The following is a 27,008-nucleotide window of genomic DNA, read 5'->3' as shown; positions in this document are numbered from 1 at the left end:
AACGGGAAGGGGCCGGGAGGGGAAGGGGAAGGGAGGGGAAGGGGAAAGGGGAAGGGGAAAGGAAGGGGAGGGGAGGGGAGGGGAGCCATGTGTGAGGCGAATGGAGGGTGTGGGGAGTGCGCCGTGGGAGCGGGATTAGGATTGGGACCGGCTCGGCGCCGTCCTGCTGTGGTGTGCAGGTGGGGGGGCAGCGGGACGGGAGCGGCTGCGGAACCGGTCCTGGTCCCGGTCCCATACCCGTACCCGTTCCCAGTCCCGTACCCGGTCCCGGTCCCAATCCCGTTCCCATTCCCGGTCCTGGTCCCTGTCCCATACCCGGTCCCGGTCCCGGTCCCCACCCTGTTCCTGGTCCCGATCCTGATCCCGTACCCGGTCCCAGTCCCAGTCCCATTCCCGTTCCCAGTCCCGTTCCCGGTCCCGATCCCGTACCCGGTCCCGGTCCTGTTCCCAGTCCCGGTTCTGTTCCCGGTCCCGTTCCCGGTCCCCTTCCTGATCCCGGTCCCTATTCCCGGTCCCAGTCCCTATTCCCAGTCCCATTCCCAGTCCCTGCCCTGTTCCTGGTTCCCAGTCCCAGTCCCCACCCCGGTCCCGGTCCCAATCCCATACCCATTCCCAGTCCCGTTCCCAGTCCCGTTCCCAGTCCCGGTCCCCACCCCATTCCCAGTCCCGATCCCATACCCATTCCCAGTCCTGGTCCCCACCCCAGTCCCGATCCCATACCCTTTTCCAGTCCCTGGCCCAGTCCCAGTCCCGTTCCCATTCCCGGTCCCGGTGCCAGGGGCCCAGGTCGCTGCCCCCATGCCCCCCCCGTACCAGCCCCGTGTCCCACAGGCAGCCACGGCCATGTGTGAAGTGTGGGGAGAACACTGCTGCCGTCGTCATCCGCGTCGGGGATGGGTTCTGCCGGTGAGGGGACAGGGGACATAGGGACATGGGGATGGGGGACATGGGGTCTGGGGATATGGGGACCACGGGACATCTGGGCTTGGAGACATGGGGACCAGGGACATGGGGTCAGGGGTCATCAGGGCTCAGGGACACGGGGTATGAGGACACTGGGCTTGGGGACATGGGGTCTGGGGACATTGGGTTTGGGGACGTAAGGACTGGGGACAGGGGATCTGGGGGACATGGGATCTGGGGACATCAGGGCTCAGGGACATGGGGTCTGGGGACGTTGGGTGTGGGGGTCATCAGGCTTGGAGACATGGGGTCTGGAGGACATCGGGGCTCACAGATATGGGGTTTGGGGACATTGGGCTTGGGGACATGGGGTCTGGGGACATCAGGACTTGGGGACACGGGGTCTGGGGACTTTGGGGCTTGGGGACAGGGGTGCTCAGGGCCGTGCCACGCTGTCCCCGCAGTGCCTGTTTCCGCGAGTACTTCGTGCACAAGTTCCGCGCCATGCTGGGCAAGAACCGCGTCATCTTCCCCGGCGAGAAGGTACGGGGCGGGGGGGGGACACGGGAGGGACACAACGGGGGGGCACCCCCAGGCCGGTGACTGTCCCTTTTGTCCCCACAGGTGCTGCTGGCGCTGTCGGGAGGGCCGGCATCCAGCGCCATGCTACGGCAGGTGCAGGAGGTGAGAACGGGGCCGGGGTGGGGGGCTTGGGGTGGGGGTCTCGGGATGGGGGGCCGGGGGCGCAGGGCAGCCCGCTGACCCCACTGCCGTGCCAGGGGCTGAGCCGTGAGACAGCCAAGAGGCTGCGCTTCGTGCCCGGCCTCATCCACATCGATGGTAAGCCACAGTCCCATCCCCATCCCCGTCCCTGTCCCCGTTTTGGGGTTGTGCCCCCCCATGGGGGTGCCCCCGTTGCCCACCCGCGCCCGGTGTGCCCGCAGAGGGAGCAGTGTGCGGGCAGAGCCCGGCGCAGCGGGAGGAGAACCTGGCCCGGATGGAGGCCCTGCTGCAGGAGACCGGCTTCCCCTATTACCTGGCCTCGCTGGAGCAGGTAGGGACGTGCTGGGATCCAGAGGGGACACACAATGGGGACAATGAGGGGGGGACATGCCCGCCTCCACCCAACGCCCCCCATCTCTACCCGCAGGCCTTGGAACTGCCTGGCTCGGTCCTGCGGCGAGGACCGGGGGCGGCGGGCGAGCCCTGTCCCTCCTACAAGGAGGCCGTGGAGGGCTTCATCCAGCAGCAGAGGCAGGAGGCGGCCGACGGGGACGGGGACACCTCATCTGTGGGGTCCAGCACCCAGCACGGCCCCGGGGGGCACCCGGCAGCCCCCCGCCTGCCCCCCGCCGCCCTCACGGCGGAGCTGCTGCGGCTCTTCGAGGCGGCGGAGACGCTGACGGCCAAGGAGGAGCTGCTGCAGATGTTGCGGTGAGGAAGGGGAGGGGAGGGGGGCTTCCTCCTGCCCTAACGGGCTGGTGGCACCCGCGGGGCTGAGCCGGTGTCACCGTGTCCCCAGGGGCCACCTCATCCTGCACACCGCCCGCACGCGGGGCTACCCCAAGGTGATGACGGGCGAGAGCTGCACCCGCGTGGCCGTCAAGCTCCTCACCAACCTGGCGCTGGGCCGGGGCGCTTTCCTCGCCGTGGATACGGTGAGCACAGCCCCCAGGGGGCTGCTCGGCCACCTGGGGGGGTCCCCGGCTTGGTGGCAGCCCCTTGGCACCCACCTTCTTGTAGGGTTTCGTGGACAGCCGCCACGGCGACGTGACGCTGGTGCGACCCATGCGGGAGTACATGGCCAAGGAGATCGCCTTCTACAACCACTTCTTCGGCGTCCCCACCGTCATCACGCCGCCCCTCAGCACCAAGGTAGGGTGCTGAGACCCCCAGCCGGGCACTATAGGGCACTGATTTGTGGGATTTTCCCCCCCCCGCATCCCCAAAATCCCACCCATGCGCTCTCCGTTCCCTTCGCCCAGCGCCGGGAGAAAACCAGCATCCACCGCCTGATGGAGAGCTTCCTCCTGGGGCTGCAGGCGGATTTCCCGTCCACCATCAGCACCGTCTATAGGTACGGCACCTTAGGGTGGGGTGGGGGACACACACACAGGCAGGGTGCCCCCCCTCACCCATTCTGTATGGCCACAGGACAGGCGAGAAGCTGAGCGCGGCCCCCGCCGAGGCGAGCAGCGAGCTGCAGCGCTGCCTGCTCTGCCTCTGCGCCCTGGACATCGATGGGGGTGAGTGAGGGGCTTTTGGGGACACATGGGGGGGTGGCTTCGCACCCCAAGTGTGTGACCACGTCCCCATGTGGCTCTCTGGCAGAGGAGGAGCTGGCCCTGGAGCCCACGCTGGTGACGGAGGAGACAGGGGATGGGTAAGTGCGAGTTTGGGGATGCTGTGCCAGCGGTGGGGGCACGGTGGCAGGGTTGGGGGCACGGTGGTGGCACTGGGGACACAGTGGTGGTGCTGGGGCCACCGTCCCCGCTCACCACCCCTCTCCCCGCAGGGCTGACAGCAGAGCTGCCTTCATCCCCCTGCTGTGCTACAGCTGCCGCCTCACCTTCAAGGAAATGGTGAGGCACCGGGGGTGACCCCCCCGGACCCAGGGGGGCGCATTGGGGACAGGGCAAATTGGGGACAGGGCTCCTGTCCCCATCGTCCTGCTGTCCCCAGGGCCCCCCCGCCACGCTGCCGTCCTACGTGCGCACCGAAGCCCGGCACAGGAGCTGCAGGTAGGGGATGGATGGCTGGGGAGGGGGTTCCCCACCTTTCCGGGGGGGTTGCAGGGCCCCCACATAGGGTCGGTCCCTCGCAGGGCACGGATGAAGGAGCAGATCCAGGAATTCCTGCTGGAGGATGACGAGGAGGAGCCCGGGACGAGCTGATGGGGCTGGGGGGGCGCAGAGCCCTGAGCCACTGGGGGTGGGGGTCCTGTGGGGTCGTGGGGGGGGGTACTGGAGCCCCTTGCCCAGCCATGGTGACACCTGGCACCCAAAATGCTGTTTTTACACCCAAATTAAATGTTTTTATAACAGCAGGGGGGCAAGGAGACCCCCTGGGTGCCTATTTTGGGGGTGCTGGTACCCCCTGGGCATCACATCCCCGCTCCTACCCCCCCCCCCTAAGCCCCCCCCCCCCCCCCATGTGAGCTGGGGTGGCCTCAGCTTTGTTTTTATTAGATATCTGTATAAATAAACCATTTGAATTTAAAAAAAAAAAAAAAAGTCACAAGTGTTTTCAGTCCGGTTGGGGGGGTGCCATCCACCCCACTGGGGGGGCTTTGTGGCCCTGTGCCCCCCCCCGATCTGGGGATGGGGGCTATTGCTTTAGAGTTCAACCTGGTTGTGGGGCTGGGGAGAGCAGGGAGGGGCCGGCTCCTGTCCCCCCCCCAGCAGCTGGGGTGCCCTGTGGGTGCAGGACCAGCTCCTGGACCTCCCCCACCCCAAAAAAAAAAAACACCGGGGTGCCCACGGGGCCAGGCCCCCCCCCTGCTCCCCAAGGAAGGCACGAGGTGCTCTCAGCCAGTCAGCCGGCTTCAAAGCATCGTGGAAGGCAAAAAAAAACGAATAAAAAACCAAAAAGCTCCTCGTTTTAAAAATAAGAGCCTGGGCTTGCCCAGCGTGCCATCCCGTGCCCCCCCCCAGGCAGGATGCGGCCCCCCGCGGGGCTGGTTAAGGCATTGGCGGTGATGTCCCCGGGGAAGGGGGCCGGAGCCCCCCTTCCCCTTTTTACTCCTTCTCCCGCGTCCACTTGATCATGGTCTCGGGGGAGCGGTAGAGGAAGATGAGCTTGGCGTAGAGCTCTTCCTCCAGCTCCAGCTCGCCCGTCTCGCGCACCAGGAAGATGTCCTGGCACAGCTTCAGGATGCGGTCCACGCAGGGCAGCTCCTCGAACATGATGGAGTGCGAGATCTCGCTGAAGAAACCCCGCACGAATTTCCCGATCACCAGCACGATGGAGACGTACAGCCCCATGATCCTGCAAGGGGACGGGGGTGAGGATCCCACCGGTGTGTCCCCCCCCCCCGCCGCCCCCGCGCACCCCGGCCACCCTTCGCCCACCTCCCCGGCTTCTCCGTGCCCCCCTTTTTACGCACCCGTAGCCGGCCAGGAAGCCCAGGCTGGGGGGGCTGACTTTGTCGTTGAAGATGACCATGGGCAGGATGTTTCCGTCGCGAGGGGGGGCATCCTTCAGCCTCACCACCCACCACTCCAAAAAGCTGTCGCTGCCCTGCCCCGAGCCCACGCGCTCCCGTTTCAGCTGCACCTCCACGTCCAGGTAGCTGTCCTCTCCGTCTGTGGGGAGGACAGAGGGGGGGTTCAGGGCACGGTGTGGTGGCTGAGACCCCCCCCCCGCAGTGCGTAAAGAGGAAAAAAAAAAAAAGCACCTGGAAGGAGCTGCTTGACCGGGTTGGCTTCGGGGCCATTGGGTGCCCGGATGTATTTGGGGAAGAGCTTGGGCACTTGGCTGTAATGGAAGCAGGGATTAAGCGGGGAGGGGGCCACCTGCGGTGGCGTCCCCATCCCTGAGCCCCCCCTCCCCGTGCTTGGGGACACTCACACGGGGGCGTCGCGGGTGCCCTGCAGCAGCTGGGCCAGCTCCATGCGCTCGGGCGCACCGGGCTGGAGGTCGGTGGTGTGCTTGTCGAAGGTGTGCTCCACCGTGCCGCCCTTCCCCAGGTCCCTGCGGGCACAAAGGGCTCAGACTCGGGGGGGTTCCCGCTGGGTCCCCCCCTCGGTGACCCCAGCGTTACCTCTGGAAGGTCCAGGTGAGGCGCAGGGTGATGTCCGAGGAGCCGTTCTGCAGCTCCCGCCGCATCTGCTCCCGGCTGGGGGGGCTGATGCTCCACAGCGAGCCCGAGCTGCCCTCGATGCGCGCCGTGACGATGTCCTCGTAGCCGTACAGCGTGATGAACTGCATGGCCACCTGCGGACGGGACGGGGACACGCGGCTCGGCACGGGTGGGACAAAACCAGGAGGGTTCAGGGGGGTTGCTTTGGGGATTTGTTTTTTTTTTGTTTTTTTTTTGTTTTTTTTTACCGGCTGCCTCTCAAATTGGTTCGTCAGCGCTTCGTAGTCCTGGGGGGTGAAGGGCTGGATGGACTGCTGCTGGGCGCTCATGGTGAACAGGGGCTGTGGGGACACGTGGCATCAGCGGGGACACGCGTGGGACCCCGGCATCCAGCCCCAGCCCCGAGGCCGCCCCCGTCCTCACCTCGTACCCCCCCAGCTTGAGGGTGACGGTGACATCGATGGGGTGGTTGACGACGCCCACCACCGAGCGCACCAGCGACATGAAGAGCAGGGGGAACCAGATGATGGCCACCAGGAAGAGGATGATGAGCCCCCCCATGCCGTACTTGACAATCTTCTTCTTCTTCTGCCCTTTGGGCTGCGGGTATTTCTGCGGGGACAGGGCGCAGGGGTGCCAAGGGGATGAGTGGGGGCACCCAGCCGGGGCCACCCCATTGGGGACGGGCGCGTTGGGGTCCCACCTTCTCCGTCTCGCGGCTGCACTTGATGATGAAGATGTTGGCGTAGATGTCTTCCACGCACATCCAGTTGGACAGGGACAGCGTGGTGTCCGTCCACACCCAGTCCATGACGGCGCGCAGCTCCACCAGGAAGGGCACGAGGCGAAACCTGATGGGGACAGGGGGCTGCTACGGCTCCGTGCGCCCATCTGGAGCCACGTGTCCCCCGCCATGCCACCCCGTGTCCCCTACCCCTGGAAGAGGAAGAGGTTGAGGTGGTTGTATTTCTTGGTGAGGAAGTTGCCCAGGATGCGCGTGGGGTAGCCGCAGCGGATCTGGTAGGCTGAGAGCGAGAAGTAGATGCACTTGACGAAGTACCACAGCTGGGCCACCGTGTTGAGGCTGAACAACCTGCAGGAGGGAGGTGTCACCCCTCCGGCCACCCCAACCCTTCCCCGGCCATATGGGGCCACCACGTGGGGCTGGGGACACGAAGGGAGCACCCAAGGAGCACTCAGCACCCCGGGAGCTGCTCGGTGGGACCGGTACCTTTCGGTGACGGCCGGCAGGATGAAAAACATCCAGAGATGGATGCTGAAGACCAGGATGACCTGGAAGATGAGCTTGCCCAGCACCGTTTTGCGGAGGTAGAGCGCGCGGTCGATCACCATGGTGGTGAACTGGATGAGCAGCATCACCAGGAAAGCCTCGGGCACTTGGTCGTCCGACAGCGAGGAGGTGATGTCGGCGGCCGCCGAGTGTTTCTGGGGACGGTGGCGAGGTGAGGACGGAGCCCGGCCTGACCCCACAGCCGGGTCCCACCCCGCAGAGCCCCCTCCCAGCTCACCCCGAAGGCCCAGAAGCCGAAGATGATGATGATGAAGTCGACCACGTCGGCCAGGAACATGAACGCGTAGACGTCAGTGGCCGCCCGGTAGCGGGTGTGCAGGATGTCCCTGAAGAAGCCACGCATGGGCTGGTAGGTGTTCTGCGCCCTAGGGGGGGGGACACAGGGGATGGGGGGTCACCAGGGGGGCTGGGAGCAACAGCCCCCACCCCAACCAACCAACACCGCAGGGCACCCACACGGTGAGGAAGAAGAGCTTGACCCGGAGCCCCAGCGCCTTCAGCTTCTTCTGAGAGTGGCTCTGCTTCACCTCTTCTTCCTCCTCCTCCTCTTCCTCCTCCTCCTCGCCATCCCCTGTGGGCGAGACGCAGCACGAGTGACCTCAGGGCCCTGCGGGGCTGCATCCTGCCTGGGGGGCCACCAGCCTTGCCCTGTGCCGGGGCGCTCAGCACCCCCTGAAGCGCAGCGATGGGACGTGGCGCTCACCTTCCTCCAGCGCAGCCTTTGTCTCCTTGCTCCTCTTCCTCTTCCTCCTGAAGCGCAGCTGGGTGGCCGCATCCCCAGCCCCCTCTTCTTGCCCCCCGGCATCGCCCTCTGGCCCCGTGGCTGCGCCCGGTGCCCCCGGCTCTGCCGGCGGCGCCGTCCCCTCCTTGCCCACCACCGGGGGTCCTGCTTCCTCCCGCCGCTCCTCCTCCTCCTCCTCCTCCTCCGCCCGCTCTGCCTCCGGCTTCTTCTTGGCGAAGGGGTCCTCCTCGTGGTCCCACAGCCCATAGCACTGGGGAGGGCGGGGGTCAGGGTGGCTGCTGCCACCCCCAGCCCCACGCACGCCCTCCAAGACCCCGTTGGGACCATGGGGTGCGCCCAACGCGGCGAGGGCCCGTCCAGAAACGGGTGCCCCGGGGCTCACCAGCAGCAGCGAGCGGTGGAAGAAGAGCACCAGGAGCTGGACGAGGTCGTACTTGATGTAGCGGTCGGTTTTCTCCAGCCCCAGGATGCGGGGAGGGAAGAAGGGCTTGCCCTCGTTGCGCACCAGCATGGCGTAGCCGTTCCAGGGGAAGAAACCGAATTGGAAGAGGTATTTCACCACCACCATCACCTGCGGGGACGTGGGGGGTCACCGGGTGGCATCCGGGGTCGTCGTCGTCGTGCCGCCGTGTCCTCGTCCCCCTTTCCCCGGCCACCCCCTGCCCACCTCGGTGAAGATGATGGCGGTCATCCAGAAGCGCTTGGTGGGCCGGGGGATGGAGAGCATGGCCCAGAGGAAGACGAGGATGGGGAGGAAGAGGGAGATGACGGAGGCGGTCACCATGTTGTTGAGGATGATGACGAAGTAGCAGAGCAGCTCGGAGTGGGCGGCCACGCAGCGGTAGAGGGCCAGCAGCAGCTTCAGGAAGCGGTTGTGGGACTGGTAGAATTGCTCCGACTCCTCCAGCTCCACGAAATACAGCCGCCTGGGGCGGGGGGGGGGGCACGGGGGCTGAGCCTGCGCCCCCGACCCACCGCGTCCCCATCCCTGTCCCCGTGTCCATCCCATACCTGCTCAGCAGCAGCTCGCTGGCCGTCCGGCTCCGGTTCTGCGGCAGTGCCAGGAGCTCCCGAGAGCCAGCCACGTCCTCCTGCGACCCCCAGCTCGTCCCCTGCTCCTGGCTGCCAGGGGGGGGCTCAGCCCCTCGGCCCCGCTCGGCTCCGTCGCGCCCGCTGGGGACGGCACGGGGCCGGGTGAGCGCGCCCCTCGCCAGCCCCACGGCACCGGGCGGGCACCCCCCCGGGGGATCTATGCACCTGCCTGGAAGCGACGCCGTTTTGGGGGTCCGCACCCCCAGACACCCTCTGGCTCGGCTCCTCGGGGGGCTCCTCGGGGGGCAGCAGGTAGAGCTCATCCAGGACCCCTCGGTGCACGTCCTCGCCCTGCGGCGGGCACGGGGTGAGCGCCGGCGCGGTGCCACCATCCCCCCCCTCCCGTGCCCGTTGTCCCTTCCCCGGGGGGGTCACCTTGGCCAGGCGCCGCGTCAGGACGTATCTCTCGAGCCGCAGCACCGTGGACATGTCGGCGTGCTCCCGCGTGCAGGCGTCCAGCCACTGGGTCAGGCCGTCCACCATGGCCTGGCACAGCACCCAGAGGAAGCGCAGGGTGTTCAGCGCCCGCTGCAGCACGTTGCCCCGCTCTGCCGGGGCGAGGAGAGAGGGGCTCGCGGCTTCGCACCCGCTCAGCACCCCCCCGAGACACCCCACCAGGGCTGGCAGGGGCCTGCTGAGCACCTACCGGATCCTTCCTCCTCCTCCTCCTCCTCCTCCTCCTGGCCTTCGGCCTCTCCAGGCGACTCCAGCGCCTCCTCCCTTCCTCTGCTGTCCCCTGCAAGGCAGGCAGCAGGTCAGGGCCCCTCCACGAAAAGGGACGGGACATTATTTGTGACCTCTTTTTGTGGCTTTCCTGCTCATCACCCTGTCCCCCACCCTCTCCATCCAACTTTAAAAAAACAAGGGGGATGCACAGCTCGCGCCCAACCCCATCTTAGACATCAGAGAATCCACACACACCCACTGGGAACCCCGCTGAGACGCTGCCCTGTTACAGGACCCCGAGGATCAAACACCAGCCGCACCCCCCCGTGGCCCCCAGCCCCATTTTGGGGTCCGCCAGCCCCACCTGCAGCGAGCTCATCGCCCGGCAGCTCCTGCTGCTCCCGCTCCTGCTGCCGCAGCGCCGTCCTGGTGTTGGTCATCCAGGCCTGGTAGGCGAGCTAATTTGGGGAGGGGGCCGTCAGCACCTGGTGGGCACAGCTGACCCCCCCAGCCCCTTGCCATGCCCACCTGGAAGGCGCTCTGCCTGCCCGGCCGCGGCTCCTCCGGCACTGCCTCCTCCTCCTCCTCGCTGTCCGACTCGAAGAGGAAATATTCCCCCGAATGCAGCACTATCGGGGTGTCACAGGGCGTCACGGGGTGTCCCCATCACCGTGTCCCCTCCACCTGGCACAGCTCAGTGCCACAGACACCCCCCAAGGATCCCCGCTGGGGACACCAACGTCCCCAAAGAGGGGTCCCTCCAGCGCCGAGCCCTGCGGGCACCCCACATCCATGCCCCCCCGTTAGTGCTCAGCAGCAGAGAACGGCCCGGTTAATGCCCAGCGTGGGGGTCTGGGGGGGGGCATGCAGGGCGTCACCTCGCCGAAAGCACCGTCACCGCCGCTCCCCGCCGGTGCCAGCGCCCGCCCGCGCCCCGTGCCGGGGCAGTACCTGTGGCGTGGTCTAACCACGGCCGCCACCACCGCTCCCTCTGCCGGGAAGGGTCCGCCGGGCCACCAGGCGCTGTGGAACAGCAGCGGGGGCTGAGCGGGGCTGGGGGGGGGGGTGGAGGGAGCCGTCCCGGCGCTGGGGACGTTTTTTGGGTAAGGGGGTGCGTTTGTGCGTGTATGGGGGGTGTTCACCGCTGCGCTCCACCAGGCTCCGCTGGTCTCCCCCCCGCTCAGCGAGGAAAGCGGGGGGCAAAACGTCGCCGATGGGTCGAGCCCACCCCTACGGGGGGGGGGGCAGGAGGGGGCTGGGGGCTTGGGAAGCCCCCTGTAGGGTCTCACCTGGCCTGGCCTCATCCTGGCCCTCGCCGGCGGGCAGCCGCTCCTGGTGGTATTTCTCCTGCTTGGCTCGGATCCGCTCCATCCTGCGGGGCGCAGCACAGGCTGCTCCAGAGCTCCCCAAAGCCCCCAGGGACCCCAGGGCTGCAGGGTGCTCGGGGGGGGGGGGGCAGGGGGCTCCCGGGTGCCCCCCCAAAACCCACTCACTGCCGTTTGAGCTGGGCCAGAGACTTCTTCTCAGCCTGCCGGTGGGAGCGCATGCTCTTCAGGATGCTGGCCTTGAACAGTGCGACGCCCCTGCGGGGATGGAGATGGTGAGGGTGGGGGGGGGGACACCTGCACCCGGCACCCCTGGGGACCCCTGGGGACCCCCAGGCTCACCTGGAAGCCTGCAGGGCAGAGGCTTGGAGGTCCAGCATGACGTGCAAGAAGTAGTAGCTGAGGAAGACACGGCGCTGGAGCAGGAGGAAGAAGAAGCAGATGCTGTCCCAGATGATGCCAGCCTCCTCCACGGGCAGCGAGCAGTCCTGGTCCTTGCCCATCTCCTTGGCTAGCAGGCAGAAGTTTGGGGAAGCAGGTAAGGCAGCACCCCAAAAAAGGCAGCACCCCCTAGCCCCATCAAGGCAGAGCAGGGCAGCCCCCAACTCGCCCCCCCGTGCCCGTGCTCACGGTCGTAGTAGCCCTTGACGGTGCAGACCAGGCTGAAGAGCTGGATCACCCAGCAGAAGTTGCTCTGCATCTGCTGCACGAAGACGCAGGAGAGGAGCTGCGGGAAAAGGGGCACGGCACGGGGTTGGACCCCTGGGGACACCACGGGGTGACCCCAGGAGCAACCCCCCACCCCTGGGGGCCGGTGCCCTCACCGACAGCATGTTTTTGGAGATGATGACGGTGATGTTGTAGAGGATGAGGCAGTCCCAGAGCACCAGGCGTGCCCGCGCCGGCTTGCGCAGCATGGCGGTGCCGAAAAGCAGGAGGTAGAAGCAGGCCAGCAGGTAGCCGAGGCCGAAGAGGCTGATGCGGGTGGCCCCGGTGATGAAGACCACCACCAGGACAAACCAGAAGAGGTAGCGGAAGACCACCACCTTCGCCATGTCCAGGTACGACCTGCGGGATGGGGCGCTCAGGGCAGGGTCCCCGTCTCCTCCCAGCACTAAAATTGGCACTGCCTGGGCTCGGGGTGCTACCCCCAGCCAAACCAGCAGGTCCCGATCATGTTATGGGGTCCCAAAGCTTGGGGTGCTACCCCCAACCAAACCAGCAGGTCCCAATCATGTTATGGGGTCCCAAACCCACTGGGTACCCTGGTGCCCATCTCAGACCAGTCTTGGGGTACAACGTGCCTTGTCCCAGTCCACGGGGATCCCAAAATCCACGCATGATCAAGCATGCCCTTGACTACTTGATCTCCCCAGAGGGTCCCCCCGCAGCCTTGGGGTGCTCCCACCCCAGATGTGGGGGCACCACCCTGGTGTCACCACCCTGGTGGCACCACCCTGGTGGCGGGTGTCCCGTCCCAGCCCAGTCCCCATCCCAGTGCCACCAGGTCCCATCCCTGCCCTCGGGGCCCCCATCCCACGCACCGGCAGTGGATGAAGTTGGGCGTGGGGTTGTGGGGGTCCCTGCCCAGGTCCAGCCTGTCCGCGTTCTCGCCGGCCGCCCGCAGCCACTCCTCGGTGCGCTCGGCCACGAACACCCGCCACTGCTGCGCCGCGCACAGCAGCAGCACGAAGTCGTCTGCGGGGCACACGGCTCAGCCAAAAGGAGGGTGGGGCTTCCAGAGGCCACCCCCCCTCGATAAATAAATGGGTGGAGTCACAGAAAGCTCCTCCCCCCCCAATTTGGGGGGTCCCATTTCATGGATGTGGATTTGGGCGCATTGCGCGTCCAAAAGGGGGTCCAAAAATCAACCTCAAGCCCCTCCTCCTGGAGGGGTGTGGCTTTCACCAGGCTCCTCCCACAAATGGGTGTGGTCACGCCAAGCCCCTCCCATCCCAAAAAATGGGTGTGGCTTCAACCAAGCCCCTCCCCAAATTGCTACGAGCCCCTCCCCCGTTGGGTACCCATTGACCCGTGCGTTATCCAAGAGGCGCATGGCACCTCCCAAGGCCCCGCCCAAATTATAGCCCCTCCCACCGGTGGGCGGGGTCAGACAGCCCCTCCCGACCCCCCCCCCGACCCCCTCCCCGGTGGGGGGGCACTCACTGATGAGGTTGGTGGATTTGGGGGCCACGAAAAAGTCGGGCAGGTAGAGCCACTTGATGAGCGCCGAGTTGATGGGCAACGACCGGCTCCAGCGCCACGGGTAGTCTGCGGAGAGGGGAGGGGGGGTACCGAGTGACCACCCTCCCCTGAGACCCCCAAATTCCATCCCCCGGCCCCCCCCAGCACGCCCCTTACCCACGCAGAGGGCGGGCGGCATGCCCACGCACAGCAGGTACTGGTAGAGGAGGAAGAGCACGAGGAAGAGGCAGTATTTGGGCCAGAGGCGGGCGATGGCCGCGCGCCGCCGCCGCGTCAGGATGACGACGAGCCAGCAGCCGTGCAGGATCACCATCAGGTTCATCCGCTGCCCGATCACGTTCACCGTCATCAGGAAGCAGATCTGGAGGGCGGGAGGGTGGCAGCTCAGCCCTACGTGTCCGTCCTGTACCCCCCGTGTCCGTCCCGTACCCCCATGCACCCCACGTCTCCATCCCATACTCCACGTGTCCATCCTGTGCACATTCTGTACCCCTCATGCACCCCACGTGTCCATCCCGTACCCCACATGCACCCCTTGTGCCCATTCTATACCACCATGTACCCCACATGTCTGTCCCTGATGCACCCCACACATCCATCCCATACCCCATGTGTCCATCCCGTGCCCCGATGCATCCATCCCATGCCCATCCTGTACCCCCACGTATCCATCCTGTACCCCCATGCACCCCATGTGCCCATCCCATACCCCCACGTACTCCAAATGTCTGTCCTGTACCCTGATGCACCCCACGCATCTATCCCATACCCCACGTGTCCATCCTGTGCCCTGATGCATCCATCCTGTGCACATCCCATACCCTGATACACCCCATGTGTCCATCTCATACCCCCATGCACCCCACATGCCCATCCTGTGCCCTGATGCATCCATCCTGTGCCCGTCCCACACCCCACATACCCCACACATCCATCCTGTACCCCCACGTGTCCATTCTATATCCCAACGCATCCATCCCGTACCCCAATGCATCCATCCTGTACCCCCATGCACCCCATGTGCCCGTCCCACACCCCAACGCATCCACCCCGTGCCCCCGCCGCCCACCTCCAAGCCGAACTTGTAGTAGAAGTAGTTGACGAAATACTTGGCGCAGCTGCCCAGCCCCTGGTCGAGGTGCTCGCGGGACACGTCCTCGAAGACGGTCTCGGTGACGGGGGCCGCCAGCTGGTGCTGCTTGCGGTAATACTCCTGGCGCCGGTACACCACGGCCTCGAACACCAGCAGCAGCAGCACCAGGAGGTGGTTCTGGGGAGGGGGGCGAGGTGGCGCTCAGCTCCGCCGTGCTCGGGATGGGGACGGGAACGGGGGAACCCTGCCCTTGTTCCGCCCCCCGCCCCAACCCACCTGGATGTAGCCCAGGTTGGGGAAGCCTTTTCGGATGCCGAACCAGTTGGCGGGGTCCACGGGGCCGCGGTACAGCGTGGAGTTGCCCAGCTCCTCGGGGCTCAGGTTGGTGCCGTTGAGGTGGGGCTGCGAGGGTGCGGACACAGGGGGTCAGCACCCACCTTGGGGAGCCGGGAAGGACCCCCCCGAACCCTCCAACGCCCCAGCACCTGGGTGCAGTTGCTGGAGTACTCGCTGGGATCAACGATTTTGAGCTGGTAGAGCATCTTGCAGACGATGATGATGCAGGTCCAGACGGTGGAGAGGCACGAGGCCATGTGGCGAAAGCGGCAGTAGGGCATGGCGAAAGCCCACAGCAGCACCAGCAAGAAGTTCATCAGCGACACCTGGGGCAGGGAGGTGCCGTCAGCACCCCGGGGTGCTCCCCAAAAACCCGGGTCCCGGTGCCCCTACCTCCTGCAGAGCCACCCAGACGGTGTAGAGGGCCACCAGCTTGAGGACGTGGAGCTCCAGCAGGCGCCCCACAAAGACCTGCCCGCGGGTCAGCGTGTCCGAGAAGGTCCAGCCCAGCACGATCAGGCGCTCCAGCACCAGCCCCCACTTGGTGGGCACTGCGGGGACACGGGGACAGTCACCGACACCCCCGTACCCGTCCCTGGGTGGGAGCACACCCCAACACAGCCCTGCGCCCACCCGGTCCCTTCATGGCTTGGAGGATGCCATAAACCCACCCCAGTACCCTCCCAGGCTCCGAGGACACCCCAACACACCTCTATACCCTCCTTGGCTTGGGGGACACCCCAACACATCCCTATAACCCCCTTGGCTCCGAAGACATCCCCAAACAACCCTATATCCTCCTTCTGGATTCTGAGAACACCCCAATCCATCCCCATATCCCCCTTGGCTCCAAGGACACCCCAATCCATCCCCATATGCTCTTTGGCTCGAGTATGCCCCATCCCATCCCATCCCATCCCATCCCATCCCATCCCATCCCATCCCATCCCATCCCATCCCATCCCATCCCATCCCATCCCATCCCATCCCCTGGCCCCTCCTGGGCTTGGAGATCACCAGCCCACCCCATACCCTCTCCCAGTCCCCGAGGACACCCCAATCCCACCCGTACCCTGCGAGGCGGTGTCGGAATCGCCCGCCTCGGTCCCTGCGCTCTCGGCGACGGCTGCGCCCCGCAGCAGGCGGCTCCCGTGCAGCTCCTCGGGTCTGTGGGTACAAAGGCTCAGCACTGGGGACACGGGGGACACAGGGGGGGACACCCCGGTGCGCGGGGCCCTACCTGGGGATGTGTCGGGGCCGCGGCTCGGCGGCGGGGACGTGCTCCAGGTCGGTGATGTGCATGAAGGGGCGGTGGAAGTAGTGGAGCTGCAGGATGCAGGCCAGCAGGAAAAAACCCGGGATGAGGGTGCTGGAGAAGAGCTCGGAGACGCTGAACTGCTCCAGACCCAGGTCACCCAGCCTGGCCAAGGAGGGGACAACCCGGTCAGCTCGGGGACACCTCCATGCAACCCCTGTGCAGCCCCTCGGAAGGGTTTGGGGGGTTCAACCCAACCCTCCCGTGCCTCGGTTTCCCCATCTTTTGGCCGTGCCCTGGTGCCTGGATGCGGGCAGCGGGCTGGGCGCACTCACTGCTGGTTGGTGAGACCCGTCAGGTTCCTCCAGTACATGGGGAAGTCCTCGAACTGGAAGGTGTAGACGGCGATGAGCACCAGCATGGTGTACGCCACCACCAGCCACCAGAAGCCCTTCAGCACCTTGCGCCACAGGCTGTAGTAAACCTGGGGGACAAGGGACGTGAGCACGGCGCCACCGGGTTGGAGACAGCATCCCCGTGTCCCCCTCGTTACCTGGAAGAGGGTGAGGCAGAGGAGGAAGAGGAACATGTAGACAATTTTGTAGACCACGAGGCGCCCGGCGAAGCTGACCACGATGAACATCCCGGCGCAGACGCAGATCCAGTATTTGGCGTAAAAATCCCTCACCAGGGCACCCAGCGCCTTCAGCACGTCCCGCTGCCGGCTGGGCTCTGCAAGGCACGGGCACCGCGTCCCGGGGGTGCTCAGCTTTGGGGTTAGGGGGGGGAAAAACGGGACACCCCTGCTGCGCAAAGCATCCCCGAGGGACCCCTCACCCGTATCCGAAACGGTCACCTCCAGCAGCGGGGTGGCCGGGCACCTCCTCGTTAGCAGCTTCTCCTTGACGAACTGCCGCACCAGCAGCCAGAAGGTGAGGGTGAGCAGGAGCTGCGGGGACAGGCGGTGAGCGGAGGGGACAGGAGGGCACCGTGGGGAGGGCGACGGGGATGGAAAAGGGGGGGGTTTACCTTAGCCCCCAGGTCCAGGCAGGGGTATTTGGGGCGCACCAGCCCCAGCTGCTCCAGGCTCATGAAGCCGACGCGGGTGGGCAGCTCGGGGGCCAGGTCCATGCCCCAGACGTACTGCAGGCTGCAGAGCGCCACGCCGTAGAGCAGCAGGAAGGGCGAGCACAGCATGGCGAAGTGGTGCCGGCTCCGCACGATCCAGATGAGGCAGGACCAGAGCAGCAGCACGAAGGTCAGCCAGCTGTGGTAGGTGATGCTCCACACCTGGCAGGGGTGAAGCAGGATGGGGACGCTCGCACGTGGGGCTGCCCGGAGAGGTGTGAAAGCTTGGGGTGTCCCCCCCGTGCCCTTACCATCATGGCAATGAGGGCGCAGACGTAGCTCTGCTTCATGATGACGTGCCACAACGTCTGCAGGGGCAGCCGCTCCGCCGGACTCTTCCTGCCTGGAGCAGGAGCTGTGAGCCCCCCCCACCCCCCGAGCCCCTCTGCAGGCAAGGGGGGAGCAGGGCAAGGCTCAGGAAGGGGGGAGGCGTTGGGGCCAGGCTTACCCGGCGGCGTCGCATCCCCCATGACGTGCACGGTGCAGTTCTCTGTGCCGCTGCCCGGCTTCCCGGTGCTGGGGGACAGCATGGGCTGGGGGGGGGGGGCAGAGAGGGCTGAGCGCCCAGTGGCACCCCCAGAGCGCCCACGCGGGGCTCCCCCTCTCACCAGGAACACCGGGGCACTGCCCCCACCGCCTCCCCAGCCCCACCTTGGTGTCCTCAGCCACGCCATCAGGGTCCTTGGGCCAGCTCTCCAGCTCCACCAGCTCCCTCACCGGCGGCTGCGCCGGCGCAGCCGCTCTCTGCGAGGGGAAGGAGCCAGAATCAGCATCCAGGAGCAGAACCGTGCCCCGTCCCCCAAAATATCCCCCCAAAACCCCCTGCCCGGAGCAGCAGGGTGCTTACGGCCACGCGCAGCCCCTCACCCTGGCGTCCAGCCTGCGCAGCTTCACCAGCGTGGCCACTGTGTAGTAGAGCAGCAGCAGGATGCCGGGGTTGGCGTAGACGGGCCAGGGGTGGCCGGTGTTGAGCACCAGGGCGTTGGGCCGGGAGCCGTTGCGGTACAGGATGATGTCCTTGAAGCCAAACACCCTGCGGGGGACGAGGTGGGGGGCGGTAACTCCTGCCTGGGGACGGCGCTGTCCCCGTCCCCGTCCCCGTGCGCAGCCCTGGCACGGCACCGGGGCAGCCTCCAGACGCCCTCCCCGGGGACCGGCCACAGCCGGGAGCGGGATGGGTGCCAAGCAGGAGCCGTGCTGGCTGTGAAACATCCCCGGGGACGTGGGCACGCAGCCAGGGACACGCAGGGGGGACACCCCGTGTGCCACTCACCGTGCCCAGATGGTGGGGGGCGGGAAGACCCCCTGGATGAAGGGCGCTTGGTAGGCGTAGAGGCAGAGGAGGTGGACGGCGGCGTAGACGCCGACGAGGATGCAGAGGGTGTCGAAAGCCCTGCGGCTGGCCGGGAGGTGGCAGGCCCACCACGTGCACAGCCCCACGAAGAGCAGGTAGTAGACGCTGGAGGAGGCGGAGGGCAGGGTGATCCCTGGGGAGCAGCGCCCCGCGGGCGGTCAGTGCGCGGCCGAGCACCCCCCGTGCGCCTCCGTCCTCCAGCCGAGCAGAATCACCGAGACACCCCCAAATCCATCGGGCGCCCCCCTCCCCAGGCCCCGTACCCACCGGCCAAGGCCAGCAGCAGGATGGCCAGCCCCTTCCCGGCTGCCCACAGCAGCCAGTGCGCCGTCACCCGCAGCCGGGCGCTGAGCGGCGTGTCCCCGTCGGCCGCGCCACCGTGCCGCTCCACGTCCTCCTCTCCCCCCTGCCAGGAGAGGAAACACGGCGTGAGCCCCAGCCCGACCCGGATTCCCTCTGATTTCAGCCTGGATCCCCTCTGATTTCACCCCGCTGCTCGCCGTGCCTCAGTTTCCCCGCTGCGTGGGGCGCCCTGCCCGGAGCAGCGCGGGCGCACGGCCCTGCACCTGGCCGTGTTTATCTCATTAGCTGTTTGGAAAGCGCCTCCGAAACACGGCTGTTTTTTTTGGCACCCTCACCCAGGTTCCCAGCACTGAGCTTTTTTCCAGGCTGCCTCCCGCGCTGGCCCCGCGCTCACAGCAAAGGCATTCGCTGCTGCCCGGGCTCTGGTTACAGCCCGGCCCTGTGGCCGTGGCCGGAGTGGGGTCGGACAGCCCTAAACCAGTGGGATTCACCCCAAAAATGGAGCTGAGCCCTGGTGTGGGGTCCCAGCAGGGCTGGGGGTGCCACTGGCACGGGGCTGTCTGCCTGGGTGACACCAGAGCTGCTCGCACAGGGCATGGCACCCCGGTGCCCCGCTGGCACCAGCACGGCTCCCAGCGGCTCTGCCCCTGAGCCCTGCACCCCGCTGGCTCCGTCCCCACCCGTGGGCAGCCGGGGCTCAGCCACCCCACGTAAAGCAGCTCCGTGGGGCCGGGCTGTTTGTGGGATCCCTATGGTAACGCGGGAGCAAACACGGGCACTCCTCCGCCGCTGAGTCACCCCGGCCCCGGGGAGGGGGAGGCGCAGGGGACGACCCGAGGTCCGTCCCCGACCACTCACAGCCAAAAGTCCCCTCCCAGGCTGCAACCCCAACCTGAAACCCAGGTCCCCAGGAGCATCCCACGTGTCCCACGGGACTGTATCCCCAGGGACTGGCTGGCAGGACGTGGCAGGAGGGATGGTGCCGGGGGCATTGGCGTCACGCTCACCCGCTCAAGGGGCTCCGGGGACTCCGGTGGCCGGCAGCGGGTGGCAGCGGTGGCCTTGGGGACGAGGCGGCGGCACAGGCAGAGGCAGAGGGACGAGACCAGCAGGATGCCGACGTCGGGCGCCACGAGGCGCACCGAGTTGGGGAGGTCATCCAAGTCCAGCCTGGGGGAAGAGATGGGCACGGGGGAGGGTTCAGGGGGGGGCCCCCTTAGAAGTGACCATGTCACCAGCCCCCCTGGCACCAGGGAAACCCTTACCTGGTGACCCCGATGTGCTGGGCGAGGACCTCCCAGCTGCTGTCTGCAGGGAACCACAAAGGCGTTGAGATTGGCACCAGCCCCCCACGAGGAGACCGCCCCACAGCAGGGGCCACGCTGCCCCACAGCACCCAGAGCACCACCAGGTCTCAGCAGCCCCTTAGCACCCAGCAGGGTGGGATCCTGCCCCCTGTCACCCCCCTGGGTGTCACCCCCCTTGCAAGCACAGGGTGGCAGGAGCAGGGGGGGGGAGGCACGGGCACCCCCCCCCGGCACCCACGGGTACTCACTGCTGGGCCCCAGCAGGGCGGGCAGCGTGTAGAGGCATATCTGGAAAACGAAGTGGGCGAGGAGGAAGAGGATGCTGGTTCCCAGGAGAGCTTTGAGGAGGCGGCCGGTGTGACCTGGGGGACGCGGGGGCTCCATCACCCATCACCCAGCACCCCCAGCACCCCCGGGAAGCGCCCCCGGAGCTGGGAAGGGCGCGCTGCCGCTGTGCCAGCGATGCCAGCTCTCACCCCGCACCCCGCACAGCCTCCCCAGGAGCATCCTGCCTGCTGAAATACTGGAGAAACTGAGGCACGGGGCAATGCAGGGAGCTGGGACCCCAGGGCCATGCTCCCTCTCCTTGCCCCAGTGGCACGAGGCGCTTCCCCGGCACCGGGATGCGGTGCGCCCCGGGCTCCTGCACCCATCCCATCCCATCCCATCCCCATCCCCATCCCCATCCCATCCCATCGTGCAGGGGGAGCAGGCACCACCCCGTGCGCTTTTCCTGGCCGCTGGAAGGGCAGCACGGAGCCCACGGCCACCCCGCAGCCGCGTGCCAAGCTCTCCCTTGGCTTGTTTTTTTCCTATAAACCAACGTGCTGCTGCTCAGCAGCTCCCGGGCTCGGAGGCCGTGGAAACCCATGAAATATTCAGAGGGCAGAGCTTTTAGCCAGGGCCACCTTTCAGCCTGAAGGGCAGGGAGCCAGCAGGGCTACGGGCACAGCACCTCCGGGTGCCTGCCATGGGGGGGAGGCGTCCCCTGCGCCCACCGAGGGGGACGCACCCCTCGTTTCCACCTGGGAACAGGGCTCAGGGCTGGGTGCTGCGCGTCCCTGCCCGCCTGGCACAGCCCTGAGGTTTCTGGTTAATAGGGCCAGGGCTCAAAATTGGCCACTCCGTAGCGGGAGGCCTATTAATAGCCGCACCGGGCTATAATTAACGGGACGAGGCTGCCGCACGGAGCCGCCTGGCCCGGGGGAAACCACAGAGGAATGAGGGCAGGTACCTGCTGGAGGGCAGCTCCCCCCCCCCGCCCCTTAAAAATAGCCCCAAAACCCCCTGCCCGAGCCTCGGTCATGGTGCCCTCACCTGAGACGGCGCGGTCGGCGGGCCCCGGGAACCAGGGCAGGAGCAGGAGGTAGAGCAGGTACACCAGGGACAGGACGTTGAAGCGGAACAGGCAGGCTGGGGACAGAGGCACGGGCAGGGTTAGAGGCACGGGGACAGCACCCCAGGCTCCCCACCCCACGAGAAACCCCCCCCTGCAACCCTGGGATGCTCTGCGGCATCGCTCTGACCTGGGACACCCCAAAAAGGTGGCACGGCCGGGCTGGGACCCCCACCCACAGCCGCTCACCTGCGCCCGGCCCCGCTCCGGGCACGCCAGCAGCTCTCCGCCTTCCCCCTGGCTTATTTTTAGACCCAAATTACAGCCTGCTTGCAGGCGTGAAGCCATCGGAGGAGCTGGGGAGGGATCGGGGCCGGTCCCAACCCCGCACCTGAGCCAGTGCCCCATGGAGCTGCCACCCCCAGGGATGGGGACCTCAGGCTGGGGACACCCCGAGGCATCCCTGTCCCCTCCCCTGCAAACCCGAGGGACGCGTCCCCGCTTTGGGGCAGCCCCGGGGAGGACCCCGCTGTGGGTATAGGGTCCCTTGGGGATGCAGGGGGGGCAGAGCAAGCAGCCCCCAGCCCCAGGGGGGGCGGGCTGGGTGCCAGGGGACGTGCTGCGCACCGCGAGCCAGGCACGGCCCTTCCTGTGTTTACGAGGTTTCAATGGGACGGCGCATCCTGCAGCGGTGCGGGAGCCTCCTCCACCACCCCGTCTGGGGGTGACACAGGGTCTCCACCAGCCCCCCAGATCCCAGGGGGCTCCAGCAGCCCCCGGGCAGGGTTGTGGGGTGCGGGGTGGGCTCCTGTCCCCGTGCCCAGGGGGGGAACCCCGCATCCCACCAGCCGCCTCTCCATGGTGACCCCGGCGCGCGTCACCTCCCCGCACGCCGAGGGTTGCTCGCTGCGCCTCGCAAGCCATGATCTCATGGAGCAAATATTCCTCTTCCCGCGCCAGCGGGCGATGGGGCCGAGAGGAGCTGGCCTGGCGGGGAGCGAGCTGCCGCTCGGGCTGACGTGGGGGGCAGGCAGCCCCCTCCCCGGGCCGGGGATCCACCCCGAGCGGGGCTGCGCCCGCTGCGCACCCACCCTGAGCAGCGGAGGGTCCCTGGGGGGGGGGAATACCCCCAGATCCCATCCCAGCCCTGGCTTGGGACATCCCTCCTGGGCTGGCCATGGTGGTTGCAGGGATTTGGGGTCACCTGCAGCACCGGGAAGGGCTGGCACAAAAAAGCACCCAGGAAACGCCAGGGGAGCAGCCGGGTCCCAGCCGGTGCCGTGGGGTGGCTCCCATGGGACCGGGGTGGCTCCCATGGGACCGGGGTGGCTCCCAGCCCCGTCCTGCTCCGTCGGGGGAGGAAACCGGTTCCCTGCGGTGCTGACGGTGCGGGGGAAAGTGCCGGCGAGGGGGGAAAAACCAGTTGAGCAGAGCAGGGAGAGCCAAGGGCGAGCTGCCCCGCGGCACCGGGACGGCCGCTCCTGCACCGAGCCTGCTCCTCCCCGCTGCGAGGAGCCGGGCACGGCACCCACTGCTCCCCAGCACCCGGTGCCCACCGGGTTTTGGCTCTGCGGGGCAGGATCTGGCTTGGCTGAGCACCCCCCAGCTGGGTTACGCTGGCTCCGTGGTCCCAGCCCTTTCTTCCCGAGCATCCCCCCCCTTCCCCGGGGGACACGGGAGCAGCCAGCCCTGCTCCCACGCTGCTGATCCGTCACGGTGGCTGGAGCTGGCAGCCGGGAGCACTCGCGGTGTTAACGGCAGGAATGTGCCAGGAGGAGACAAATCCCAGCTCCGGGGAGCTGGGCGCGATGCACGCCAGCCTTCAGCCACCCCTGGGGGTCTCCTGGGGGCCCTCCCGGGCTGGATCGGTCCCGGGGGTCCCCCAGGGATGGGATCTCCATACGGGGGGCTGCAGCAGCAGCGGGTTTCAGCAGTACGGAGGCACCTGAGGAGAGCAGGAGGGGTCGAAGGGGCGCAGCTGGGATGGAGACGCCCCCGGTCGCATGGCGAGGGAGCTCCCCGGACCCCCCCAGTGATGGAGACCCCCCCATCACCACGCACTACGGCCACACAGATCGGCACCGACGCAGCCCCCACCTCTCTGCGGGGACCCGTGGCCACCCAGGATTAATTAACCAAGCTCCTGACCTCCCTGCGCGCCCTGCTGTGCTCCCCTGACCCCACTGAGCCCCGTGTCCCACAGCCAGGTCCCACTGCACCCCTGGGGTCAGGATGGTGTCCCCAGGGTGTCACCTAGCACCCAGCAAACCAGCTGCAGAACCAGGGACGCCCCCGGGCGCACGGCTCCCTGTGCGCCACGGCCCCATCCCGGTGAGAACCGGCCGCGGGCACGTTCCCATTCCCGGCCCCATCCCTCCTAACCCCAGATCCTCTTTCCGGGAAGAGGGACCAGCCCGGCCGTTTCACCCGCTGCATCCTGTTTGTGTGGAAAGCAGCTCCCAGTGCTGCCAGCACCGCAGCCGAGGCCGGCCCCGCTCCCCGGGGATGCTGCGGGAGCCGTCCCGGGACGCAGCGGCACGGGGGGCGCAGCACCAGCGGGGTGGGTGCCCGATGCCAGCCCCATACCCGGGGTTATGGGGCCAGCCCTGACGACCCCACAGTGCTGCTGGTGGTGGCTCAGGACACACAGTCAGGTCCTCCCGCCCCGAATCCTTATCTGCACGGAAGGAAGCAAGAGCAGAGAGGTTAAGCGGGCAGCTGTGGTGCTGCGCTGGCCCCCCAGGGTCAGCCCTCCCCCTACACAGGCAGGGTGCCCCCAAAATCATGCCCTCATCCCCCCCAAACACGTCTCGCAGCACCAGGGCTGCAGGGGATTGGGATGGAGCCGTCCTGGGGGTCCCAGAGCCATGTGCTCAGCACCAGGATGCCCACGCTGCTCTCATGGATGCACCCCAGTTGTAAATGGGGACCCCCAAATCCCTGCTGCCGTGGCACGGGGGGGGTCCTGGAGCCACCGTAACATTTTCCACGTGCCACAGGGCAATGCCGGAGCCAAAACAACACCCCCTAGCCCCAATGGGGATCCCAAATGTTTTAGGGCATCCCAAGAGCTTTGGGGAGGGGGGGCAGTGAGGACCCCACGGGTTAACCCCACCGTGCCCAGCTCCCCAGGACCACCAACCCCCTGCAAACCCAGCCCAGCTGGGACACCGGCAGGCCCCGCAGTGCTGCTCCCCAGGGGGCTGCATGGGGGGGGTCCCAGGAGCCCCCGAAGCACCCCACAGCCGCAGGGCAGCGCGGGCACCGCACAGGCTCCGCGCCAGCCCTGCGCAGCCCAGCCCCCGGCCTGCCCTTGGGAGGAAATGGAGTTATTGCTCTTGGAGACATCGGTGGCATTTTTTTTTTCCTGTGCGTGTGTTTTTTTTTTTTTATTATTTTTATTTTTTTCTCTCTTCCCTTTATTTCCCCTCATTTAAAAAAAGCACCTGACCACAGGAGGCAGCTGGCTGCAGCCCACGCGCCCAGCTGGGCACTGGCTCCCTGCAGCACCAGGGCTGGCCGGGACCCCCAAAATCCCATGCTGGGTATGGGGGGGGGCTCAGCTGGGCAGGAGGGGCCGTGTCCTCGCCTCACCCCAGCCCAGCCCCCCTAATTTTTGGGGGACACCCCCAGGGATGTGCTCCCTAGGTGCCTCAGGGCCCACCGGCACGGCGAGCGCTGCAGCACCAGCCGGATAAATGGCACGGGGGGGCAGCAGGCTGTGCCCCCCACCCACCCGCTCCGTGCACCCCATCCAGGCAGGATGGAGCCGGGGTTTATTGCATCCCCACGCCAGGCAGGATTTGGCCCAAGGCACAGCTGGGGGCACAGTGGGGGCCGTGGGAAGCTGGGGGGTGCCCCGAGCTGTGCCGCGGGGGCCCAGCTCCGGCGCCTCCACCCGCACAGAGCTGGCTGGGAGCCGCCAGCAAACATCCTCCGGACGCTGGGGAAAAGCCTAATTGCAGGGGAAGGAAGGCAGCAGGGCCGGAGGCAGGGCAGCCTCCGGGCTCTCCTCCCAGCCGGGGGGCAGCAGCCCCAGCCCCGTGCCTCAGTTTCCCCTGCGGTGCGGGACCCGTTGGGACACGGCCGCTTCCCTGGTGCCCGCTGAGTCACTCGCGCCTCGAGCAGGGCGGGTTTCACCTCCCGGGACAGCCGCTGCCCGAGCGGGGCCCCAAAATTAACCAAGCCCCCCCCAGAGTGTGCCATACCCCCGGTGGCTGCAGGAGCCGGCCGGCCCCAGTACGACGTGCCACGAGGGAGCAGGGTGACAAGCACGGGGCAGAAGCATGGCACGAGGGCCATCGGCGCCGGGGTGGCACCCAGGAGGACACGTGTCACCCCCCCGGGGATGCGCCCGGCTGGAAGGGCCTTGTGCAAGCAGCGCCCGGCCACCTTCCCAGCCCGGTTTGCAGGCAGGGTTATAATTAACCTCCTCACATCCTGCACGATGCACTGAGTCACTCGCAAGGGAGAGCAAATACAGAAGCTTTTTTCAACGCTCGCCGACTTCCTCTGCCAGCGAGGCTCGCCCCGCTCGGGCTGCCTCCCCAGGAGGCACGGCGAGACCCCGTGCGCCCTCACCGGGCTCCCCAAAACGCAGCCGGGATGGGACGGGAGCTGCTCAGCTGCAGGTGACCCCGGTGGGACACTCATCCCGGGGTCCCCGCAGAGGGTGACACCCCCAAAAAAGCTCCTCGCAGCTCTCCGGGTGGCACGGGCACCAGGAGGCCGTGGCACAATCCTGTTTACGGAGCCCGGCGAGGTTTTTATTTTTTCCTTTGCGCCTACGTGAAGGTAAACGGAGAGCCCCGAAGACGCTTCCCAGGTTCAAAGGGACGATTTTTGCCGGGGGAGGGCCGGCACACGGGCATTTTCCAGGCCAGCAGCCAGGCGGCTCCCGGCTCCGCACCGCCGGGGGCTGCAGCCGAGGTGCGCGCCCCCTGCCCTGCCCTAGGGGGGGGCGGTGGCGCACCCGGCCCCCGCCCTGCCAAAAGGTCCCGGCTTTTGCCAAACCCACGGGGGGATGCACAAGAGAGGGGGGTACACGGGGGGGGTCCCCGGTGCCCGGTTCCATCCTCGCCCCTCCGCGGAGGCCGCTCCAACCTCCGCCCCCCCCCCCCCTCCCCGGGCCGGCAGCAGCGGGCGCGCCCCCGGGGCTGCGCGCAGCCGAGCGCGGCTCTTGGAATCCCGAGGGGGGGGGAAAAAAGTTGTGGGGAAGGGGATCGGGGCTGCCGCTGGGCTCCCCCCGCTCCGAGGGGACCCCGACGTGCTGCCCCCCACCCCCCCAAACCCAACCCAACCCAACCCCGGAGCGTCCCGGACCCGCTTCCCCCGGGGGCTGCTCGTGGGAACCGCACCGGAGGGGGTTAAAACGAGGGGTTAAAACGAGGGGCAAAGGGGGGGCACCACCACCCGCCCCCCCCATAAGCCATGCACCCCTCGGAGAGGGGGGGGGGGCGCACCTCCAGGCACAGCGCAGCCCCCGCGCGCGGCACCCAGCCCGGATAGGGACCCCCCCGGAGCTCCCCCTTTATCGGGGCACCCCATATCAGCTGGGGCCCCCCCTCCCCAAAAAAATATTGAGCGCGGAGGGCGGCGCACGTGCACTCACCGGCGAGCAGGGCGAGCGGCAGCAGCAGCCAGTAGAGCCCCGCGCACAGCGCCCGCCGCTCCATGGCTTCAGGGGGCTGCGGGACGGCCCATGCCGTGCCGAGCCGTGCCGAGCCGTGCCGGGCCGTGCCGGGCCGTGCCGGGCCGTTCCGCCCCGCCGGGGCTGGGCAGGGCCCCGGTGGCCGGTCCCGGAGCGCTGCGAGCGGCCGCGCTTCCCCCGCCCCGCGCCCGCAGCCTTTA

The 27,008-nt window shown here is 67.5% G+C and overlaps 2 protein-coding genes across 5 annotated transcripts; one reads left to right on the top strand and one right to left on the bottom strand.

Annotated features, from left to right (window-relative positions):
* The first annotated feature begins 23 nt into the window (after positions 1-23).
* On the top strand, positions 24-4,136 carry CTU2 (cytosolic thiouridylase subunit 2). Its single transcript, XM_068693035.1, has 15 exons — positions 24-179; positions 832-906; positions 1,368-1,446; positions 1,528-1,587; positions 1,683-1,743; positions 1,848-1,957; positions 2,054-2,337; positions 2,426-2,561; positions 2,647-2,778; positions 2,889-2,980; positions 3,058-3,149; positions 3,235-3,286; positions 3,419-3,485; positions 3,586-3,644; positions 3,728-4,136. The coding sequence occupies exons 1-15, from the start codon at positions 88-90 to the stop codon at positions 3,795-3,797; spliced, it is 1,461 nt and encodes a 486-aa protein (XP_068549136.1). The 5' UTR covers positions 24-87; the 3' UTR covers positions 3,798-4,136.
* Positions 4,068-27,008, bottom strand: PIEZO1 (piezo type mechanosensitive ion channel component 1 (Er blood group)). Of its 4 annotated transcripts, XM_068693031.1 has the most exons (51): positions 26,770-27,008; positions 21,140-21,235; positions 20,071-20,184; positions 19,781-19,823; positions 19,523-19,685; positions 18,480-18,618; positions 18,132-18,345; positions 17,726-17,891; positions 17,510-17,602; positions 17,307-17,391; positions 17,110-17,201; positions 16,760-17,020; positions 16,568-16,679; positions 16,284-16,462; positions 16,066-16,214; positions 15,716-15,895; positions 15,548-15,642; positions 14,869-15,026; positions 14,625-14,801; positions 14,416-14,541; positions 14,116-14,316; positions 13,203-13,407; positions 13,008-13,112; positions 12,386-12,539; positions 11,666-11,909; positions 11,472-11,568; positions 11,184-11,352; positions 11,010-11,099; positions 10,806-10,888; positions 10,468-10,539; positions 10,045-10,145; positions 9,881-9,974; positions 9,497-9,586; positions 9,226-9,398; positions 9,020-9,141; positions 8,770-8,931; positions 8,426-8,684; positions 8,141-8,329; positions 7,720-8,008; positions 7,473-7,587; positions 7,234-7,381; positions 6,936-7,150; positions 6,639-6,797; positions 6,408-6,555; positions 6,128-6,316; positions 5,953-6,045; positions 5,666-5,838; positions 5,473-5,595; positions 5,300-5,379; positions 5,009-5,207; positions 4,068-4,890 (listed from the first exon to the last, which is right to left on the bottom strand). In XM_068693031.1, exons 1-51 carry the CDS (start codon positions 26,831-26,833, stop codon positions 4,641-4,643), a joined length of 7,497 nt encoding a protein of 2,498 aa, XP_068549132.1. In that variant the 5' UTR covers positions 26,834-27,008; the 3' UTR covers positions 4,068-4,640. The 4 variants fall into 4 exon arrangements, with proteins under 4 accessions (XP_068549132.1, XP_068549131.1, XP_068549134.1 ...); XM_068693030.1 differs by having other exon boundaries at positions 17,110-17,391; XM_068693033.1 differs by lacking the exon at positions 10,468-10,539.

The sequence above is a fragment of the Anas acuta genome, chromosome 10 (genome assembly GCF_963932015.1).
Source record: "Anas acuta chromosome 10, bAnaAcu1.1, whole genome shotgun sequence".
Taxonomy (NCBI): domain Eukaryota; kingdom Metazoa; phylum Chordata; class Aves; order Anseriformes; family Anatidae; genus Anas; species Anas acuta.
This window is presented reverse-complemented; position numbering and strand designations above follow the sequence as displayed.